This window comes from Lolium rigidum, chromosome 5 (assembly GCF_022539505.1).
Source record: "Lolium rigidum isolate FL_2022 chromosome 5, APGP_CSIRO_Lrig_0.1, whole genome shotgun sequence".
In the NCBI taxonomy this organism is placed as follows: domain Eukaryota; kingdom Viridiplantae; phylum Streptophyta; class Magnoliopsida; order Poales; family Poaceae; genus Lolium; species Lolium rigidum.
The window spans coordinates 49,048,881-49,057,579 of record NC_061512.1 but is presented as its reverse complement, the minus strand read 5'-3'; the positions used below and the strand labels follow the sequence as shown (position 1 = coordinate 49,057,579).

Sequence of the window (8,699 nt, the reverse complement as noted above, 5' to 3'; positions counted from 1 at the left end):
CTTTTTCTGCTTCCTGATCAAAGACTCTGAGTGCCTTTAGAGGCTTTAGCCACAAAGTCAAAAAAGAGAGTGAGAGCACTGCATTTGCATTTGCATTTGCATTTCAATGTGCGTTTGCATTGCATCGCGGTGCCCTACCTGTTGTTGTTGTGTGTGTGAGCGACTGATTGGAGTTTGCTGTTCAAAGTCAAGTCTAAAAAGAGGTCACCGTCCGTCCCTAACAACCAGCCCCAACAACCTCCCAGTGCTCCTGCGACAGTGTGTGGTCCTTGTAGTACTCCTTAACAAGGCGCCAAAAGCTGCGCGGATTTGCTGGATTCATGCCGCTTGCTTGATCGGTTTCGTCATGCATGCATCAGGCCCTCTTTCCTCTCTATTCTTTGCATATTTTTTCTTAGGTTCTGAAGAAAGATGTATGCACTGGTTAAAAAATGAAGCATCAATCTGCAAGGAACCATACAAAGCTTCAATCTACAAGAATATTAGCCAATGGGATAGATGGAGAGTGTAACTTTGTGTTCCACCATTTCTTTAGAGAAAATTAGCTCCCTGCGAAAAGAAATAGAAAATTAGCTCGGAACCACCGCGAGCATTTACAAATGGAAGAATACGATTGCATGTGAGAATTACAAGTGGACCATCACCGAGAGATGCATGTTGGAGTATACATCACATGAAAATGTAACCATTCTTTGTCATTTGAACTTGGCCATTGGTCTCATCTTGATCCTCCCAAGGAGAAAACAAAGCCCTATGAGCCCTAAGAATAGAACTATTCTTGCTAGAGGAAAGAGAGTGCAAGACAACCAATGGAAGCTGCGTCGTAGTAGCATGGGGTTGAAGCATCTGATGGAATGGAGCACAAAAAAGATAACAAAAGAGGCAAAGCTAATTACACCTTAAAAGAGAACCAAACAATACATGTATGGAGCACATCATCTGAGGGTGAAGCACATGGGAACCATACATACCACCATGTTAATGAATCATGACACCCAACATGCTGCAAACCGAAGCTCAATGCAAGAAAGCAACCACTGATGGTGCATTATACAAATAGTACTAACAATGTGGCAACAAAGCTAATACAATCACTTTAGCATGCAAAAGTGGAAGAGGAATTGAGTGCACAGGAACACAACACCTCGATCCATGGCATTCATAGAAGTTTTTGGATTACATCAGTTTCCTTAGAATACAACAACCACCATCTCATACTAAATAAGGGAGATGGTGTCAAGGACAAAGGGGGGAAAACAGCTAGACCCATGATATGGAACACTAAAAAAAAGAGCAACAACCACTCTGGACCTCCCAGCTTCCCCTAAAAGTTAGTTTGACTGGAGACTGTCACAACCAAAGCACACTGAACTGCTAATTAGACGATGAAATCACTCGATTGCCCACGGAGAAATCCTTCTTCCTCGCTGGGCCTCTCATAATTAGTATTGCTACCAAGAAAAGAGCAGCACTACCACCATGCATGATCCTTATCATGTGGTTGGATGGAGGAGAACACCCCTGGTGCTTCTTCCATAGGCACTCTCAAAGAACAGAAAACAGAAAGTAAGAAACAAGACTACCTACTACACCATATCTCCGAATGAGAGCAGAAAGGATTCTTCACACAAGGCCTCTCCTCAGGGATACTGAAGACCATGTGGTGGCTTAGCCTTCCCTATTTACAGGGGACATTTGGAATTCCAAAGATCCAAATCCTCCTTTAGCCCATTCTTTCTAACCCTACATCCATCAAAATGAGTCAGTATCCCTGCAAGGAGCAGTATGAACAGACCGTAAATCACTTGCAATCTCGCTGCAGGGCTCCGCTCCACGCAACGTTACCATCAGCCTTCTCTAAAGCAGCAACCTTAGCACCATGGCATGGAAGAAGACCGACCTTGCTCTTCCCACTGTGCGGAAGCTCAACCGTCTCGCTGATGGACCCAGACTTGATATCAGTGGGTGGGATGAAGCAGTCCATGGAGAGACCGGGGACATTGAACGCGACCTCCTCGATGCTCCATGCCTCCTCCATGCGAGTCTTTGTGTGGCTCATGGCGACCTCTCCGAAACGGAAAAGGGTCACGGCCGAGCGCCCGGAATGTGCAATCATTATGCCCTCCACTGGCCTGTAGTCCTCGATGAATGAATTGATGGTAGTCTCCCAGTAAACTGCATCCCCTCCAGTCGTGGACTGAATTCGGGTGAGGTGAGAATCCTCAAGGTGGACAAGAAGCCCGGTCTTCTGGCTAAAGTAGCCAAAGAGAACATGCCGGATGATCTCGGCAAGCCCCTCGCTGCGTGCTCTTAGCGTCTCAGGATCAGCACACAGCTTCAGAATGAAGCAGTCATCCCCATTCACCTTCCTCTCGCCGATGCAGCGTGCACCAGCAAACATGCTGGCTGTGGTCAAAGGATCCAGACCCTGGAGAGAAAAAAGAACAGTAATCTTCAAGCTCTGGTTTCATGCACCGTGTGCAGAAATTGCAAAAAAGAAAAAGGACCACCTAAAGACGGTGAAACTGGTGCCCGGCATCATACCTGAAGAGCACGGCGGAGAGGGCGAACAGGTCCCTTGGCAGAATGAGCGCCGAGCCATGGGGTGTGGCGCCAGACGAGCTTGCCGTTGCATCCGGCGTGCACCTTGCTCCCACCAACAGCCAGCTCAATGTACCACATCTCCGGAGCCATCTGCCAGAGCACGAACCGACCTGGCTCGGCACAGCGTGCTGCCATGCGGTTCTTGACGACACGGCCAGCAGTCTCACACTCGGTCGCCACCATGCGCACCTTCCCCATGGCATAGGCGTTTCGGACGGACGAGAGGAGCTTCTGCCCGCCGGAGGCAGCCAGATACTGCTGCAGAATGTACTGCGCCGACGAAGTCTCCTGCATAGATTAGATTCAGACCTCACTGTTATACAGCTATAGAGCTACGATCAAGAACCATTTTTTACAGGAAGTAACTCAATTTACCACGCAGCTTTAAGGTTAATTAAAATTTCTTCTTTACAGCTAATATACAGGGGTATAGCATACAAGGAAAGCTATTTTCCCCTTTTAGTGTGGGTGGCAATGTGGTGAGATGCCAATTTTGTAGCGAATGCATGAACCCTTGCTCAGCACATCACATCAACAATCCACTTTTTACGGTGTTTCTCCTAACGAACCAGCAAGTTTCTGAAACACGTTTCGGGGAAAACGTCAAAGAACAGTTCTGCAACTCGAGAACTTCAGATAAGAACAAAAGAAAAGCGCTAATTCCAGCTAAGAGAAGTTGGCTTCAGCAATCAAGAACCCAAATCTCGTAATGGCCAGAAAGATTTGCTGTGCTCGGAGATGCCACCAAGACTGAACCCAATCTATGGCGAGAAGAGGCAAGGAGAGAAGGAGCGCTTACAATGGGGGTGTCCTTGATGCTGAGGTGCGGGAGCGGCTCGGCGGCGCAGACATGCACGGGCGCGAGCGCGGCGCCCATGACCCCGAGCAGCATCCTGAGGTCGCTCCGCCTCGCGGCGCCGCCGGAAGGCGCCGCCGGGCCGGCCGACGGCGCGCGCGCGAGCTGGCCGCGCACCCACCGGCCCCAGCCGTCCCGGTCCCTGCGCGGTCGCCCGGCGCCGTCGCCGCCGCCGGCCTCCTCCGGATCCGGGCCCTCCATGAGCGGCGCGAGCGCCTCCCCGCCGCCGCCGCCGCCCGCGTACCGCAGGGCGGCCTTGGCGGCCGCCGCCTCCTCCGCCCTCCGCCGCGCCCGCGCCGGCGACAGCCCGCGCGCCACCTCGTCCCGCAGCGCCGAGAAGAAGCCCTGCTTCCTGTCCATGGCTGGCTGGCGGGCGGGCGGGGGCCTTCTCGTGAATACCCGAAACACCGAGCACTCCCAAGACAGTGTGTCTGCGACGAAGAGAGTGGGCGACGGAGTGGTGTGCGAATATAAGGAAAGACGAGGAGGTCGGCGGAAAAAGGTGGAGAGCAGAATGGAGGCGCGGCGCCGAGTGTGTGATGAGCCCCTGAGCGACTGAGACTGGACTGCTGGCGGTTATCACTGGCCGGCTGAGTGCGGTTACCTCATGGGTTAGCTTACCTCCCTCCTGCTTTTTGGCTAGGTTATCTATCTTTTGGTGGAATGTTGAGAACATCCTTAATTCTTATGTTACACACAAGCCCATAATGTGTGCAAAATGGCATCTTGACTAGACAGTCCACTCACAGACAACTAAAAAGAATGTAGAACACAGCTATGCATAATAGTACGTGTCGGATGATGGATGAGGTATTTTGAGTGGCGATTATGCGTTAGAGAAGTCCGAGCGAAAAATCAAGATTTCTCGTTTTAATATTTGCTAGCAGGTTTTCTTCCATCTCGGACAAGGTCTAGTTTCGATGTTCTATGGTGGTGGTTCAGGTGCTTTAGATTCGATTTAGAAGCGCGTAGAGTGAGTTAGAGTGGTGGACAAGTAGCGATGTATCTTATGTTTGAGTGATTTTTTGCGTGTTCATCGGGGTACATTATCATTGCATTGTAATGCATAGAAAGTAGTTCTTAGTTGTAGGTATGTCGATCCATTTCAAGCGGGGTGGAAAAAATCATTTTGCAATATGCCATCACCAAATTACTTTCTTTCCTACAACACATTTTTGTGCAACCACGTAATCTAGAAATATCGGCCAAGCATCGCCAATGTGTGCACAAAGAGTTAGGGTCATGTAGCAAAATATGAATTAACTCGCAAAATTTTTTTTTCATAGAAAGTGATACTAGATATGGATTCACATTTCCTTTTTTCCTCATATAACAAACACCGAGCAAAATCTTGTTCTATGCACTATAAAAAAAAGTGGAAAATGAAGACATACTAAAATGGAAAAAAAGGCGTTGTATAAAAATACAGAAACCGCTAGGAGGTGAGTACATCCACTGGCTCTGGCCAGTCCTGACACCTCTGGCCCCACGTGAGCCATGGAACGGCGTCACGGCGCGAAGCTTCGCAGGCTTGGGAAAACTGACAAGAGCTTCTCCTGCCGTTACGTATAGTATGCTGCTGCTCACGTGGCACGCATCACAGGCAGACACTCCCCGGATCTTTAGCTCCCGTGTACTAGACTAGTAGCCACTCCTAATCTTGCTTGCTTAGATTACATTCAAAGCGTGCTTTAACTCGCTTTAATAAGGTTAAGGTGCCAGTAGCACTAATTGGCTTTGCTCCTCTCTAATCAGTCACTTTAAAGTTCAGATCATGATCTTGCTCTTTCGCGAAATTCAGGGTACGGTTCTCGCCGCCGACACGGCCGGATCTGCGGTGGCCAAAGAAACTGAAAACGCAGGTTCCTGCGTCTAGATGACAGTACAAAAATAAGATGGTAAAGTCAAATTAACCTACTACTAATCTCAACAACTAATTAAGAACTCCTAGATGGCAGTAAATAACTAGTGTACTTTAATCATGCAATTGATCAACCAAAGATGTATGTGTGCCGTATAATAGGATTTGTTTGAGCTAGTGTGCCGTAGAATAGTTAAGTGCACGATGGCATCTGTGAGTGTGACCGTGCTTCTTAGAACTTCGCTCCCGACCGTTTGGAGGGAGCCACATTATATTTTTATCAGCCTGGAAATTTGTGCAAATACACAACTAAGTTTCGTCAAAACGGCAGCAGTTTATGCGCTGACATGTAGGCCTGGTGTGCGTGCGGTGGGATCCAACCGACCGCACGCTCGCCAGTTGAAATTTTTAGCTAATTTTTGTTAGTACAATACTAGAAGATATTTTATTTATTTCACGGAATACGCGATGACACGCGTGATATAGTTAATCATGTACAGTATGATTGATTTGATTATGTAATGGGATTGTCTAATACTTAGCCGTGAGGACAATCTCCATCAAGGAGATCGGCGTGCTATGTGTGTTGATTAGCATGTTTGGATGGTGATGTCAACTAATCACTCCCCATTAAGAGCATGATGACCTAGCTAGCTAGCTTGGAATCTCCATTAAAACTGAGTACATGCTTTTGGGTATAAGAATAGTGTGACGGCTTAGCTAATTTGCAGCATGTGTTTACTAAACCTAAGGTGTGTAGACCTCAATCACTGAGACACCAACGTGGATTTAATATCTAATAGCATTTCAGATCCGTTGTTCGATTAATTAACTTTGTAGAGTTGACCCTCAAATATGAATCATTCATAAGAACCTGCAACGTATTTTTCATGTGCTTTTCCCCAGGATGTAATAGATTATAGTAATGTTTACTTTGCAACCATGTTCCATTAATTACATAGAAAGGAGCCTGTTAGAACCATTACGAAATTGTGCTTATTACTAAGTAAGATAATTTGGTAGAGTTGACCCTGCGAAATAACAGAAAATTATTCATAAGAACCTGCAATGTATTTTTCATGTGCAAATTTCTCTAGCCATGATAGCTAGATTATAATTTTTTAGCTAGCAACCAGGTTTGTAATATTGATTTTACAGAGAAAGGAGCATGATAGAGCCACGCTACAAAATTATGTTAGTGGCTTTCACCTTGTAACAGGTGTGTACTAGCTAACTTTCACCTTGTTAGTGACTTTCACCATGTTTGTGATATTGATTACAGAGAAAGGAGCATGATAGAGCCACTACAAAATTATGGGGGAGACTTGTATAGGATCTCTCCATTAGGTAGGATCATATGATCAACCCAGAAAAAACATACTTTGAACAGGCGAAAAAATCTGAAAATAATAAACAGCATGCATATAGGTTGTATCTACAACTCCAAGAAATTTCAGCCTAAAATCTGATCTACACTTGGAGAAACAAAAAAGACAAATTCTATTGTGAATAGTGTCAGATCTGGTTGAGTAGTATTTCACACTATTCACACTCAGATTTATCTTTTTTGTCTCTCCAAATGTATGTCGAATTTGAAGTTGCAAATTTTTGGCGTTGCATATATAACATAGATGTGTGTTCTGATTTTTTTTCAGATTTTTTCAACAAGTTTTGTCTTTGCAAAAAAAATTGATCTCATAGATCCTATCTAAGACCTGATCCTACCCAAGTCTTCCCCACAAAATTATGTTAGTGATTTTGACCTTGTAACAGGTACGTACTAGCTAACTTTCACCTTGTTAGTCACTTCCACCATGTTTGTGATATTGATTACACAGAAAGGAGCATGATAGAGTCAATACAAAATTATGTTAGTGACTAAGTAACAGGTGTGTATTAGCTAACTTTCACCTTGTGGTTCATCCTTAATTATTTGCAAACATATGTAGTTTTGCTAGCAAGCTCGCTAAACCCATTCCTCTTGCATCGTAATCAGTTTCTCTCTCTCTATCATTGTCTTTTTGAAGTAATTTTTTTACATGTCATCCACACGACCAAATTAGAGGAAAAACTGGTGTGTGCCAAAGGCAAGAATATCGATGCAAAATAGAAATTTACTTAATTACACAAATAAAGCGATAAATGATACTCTGCAATTTCAATTATTTCACACAAATTCAATCAATCGTCTGTGTGGTTGAGCACCGTACATGATCATCAAGCCTAAGCTGCTTCCTTCGCACTCACTCCATCGATGACCGCAACTGTATCAGATTTTCGTCCCTGTCACACATTGACCGGCTGTAATGCTTCCAAGAGTTTCTTTTTCTAGAGGTGCTCTCAAGAGTGTTGAGAGTCCACTGTCATTTAGCCATCACGCACCAAATCATGATTAAGCTCGCAGCATGACGACTGCATTAATTAACCCCCACACACCAACGTGCCAACGTGACCTCTAAATTATGTGTACCAACAACCAAAAAGTTGTGGACCAAAAGCCAAATTTAGCCTTTTATATGAGATGGCCTATCAGCTATCATCTATATATATTAGCAGTGATTAAATAGTATGATTGATTTGAGATCATGATTTTCCTCCATAGAATTTATTAGCAATAGTCACAAGAAAAAACAATAATGTATGGTTTGTAAATTCACTTTCGATCTCGAATGTATATGCTTCCTTTATCCAAAAGACTCATTTTAAAAATGTGAAGTTTTCCCAAAAAATAATTCACGCATACATATCCACATCCTATAAAGTTCCGCAAAAAAAAAAAATATTTGTTCTATGTGCAAAAATAGAAAAAGAAAAGTCTCGTGCAAACCCTTATTTTAACATGAAATCTGTCTTTTATACATATGCCGCACGGAAAGTGGGTTTTTGTGAAACTATTTGGTGCGCACATGGGGTTTGAAGAAGTCCACACAGTATATTATTTTATTGTATTGGCATTTCAAATGCATTTAAAATACATTTTAAATAAATGGATCGAGCATATGCAACCCGAAGCTAAAACGTTCTATTCTGATACAATATGCTTCCTAGCTCATAGCTACATTTACGTGAACTCCTCACACAATTTTTGGAAGGGGAAACTCCTCAAAACAGTTCAAACCGGCGCTTCATTTTGCCCCTGCATGTGACCGAGCGCTCAAAACCCTAGCTCCGCCAGTGATACCCTCCTCCCATGTCGCCACCGGCCAAAGCCCACACGATGCCATTGGAGGCGACCTTCCTTTACCAGTGTGCTAGGGGGGCCTACGTGGACATGTGTGTCTGGAGGTGGTGCATGCGGGATGGTCGTCTCGGATGGCGGCTCCGGAGGGTGACGGTTGGAGATGGCGAGGACGGCCGCAACGACAATAGCGGGCGGTG

At 45.1% G+C, this 8,699-nt stretch overlaps 1 protein-coding gene across 1 annotated transcript; it reads right to left on the bottom strand.

The window, feature by feature from the left end:
* Positions 1 to 1,121: 1,121 nt before the first annotated feature.
* Positions 1,122 to 3,835, bottom strand: LOC124654921. The gene is made up of 3 exons (XM_047193896.1): positions 3,404 to 3,835; positions 2,545 to 2,892; positions 1,122 to 2,428 (listed from the first exon to the last, which is right to left on the bottom strand). The coding sequence occupies exons 1-3, from the start codon at positions 3,818 to 3,820 to the stop codon at positions 1,802 to 1,804; spliced, it is 1,392 nt and encodes a 463-aa protein (XP_047049852.1). The 5' UTR covers positions 3,821 to 3,835; the 3' UTR covers positions 1,122 to 1,801.
* Between the last annotated feature and the right edge of the window lie 4,864 nt (positions 3,836 to 8,699).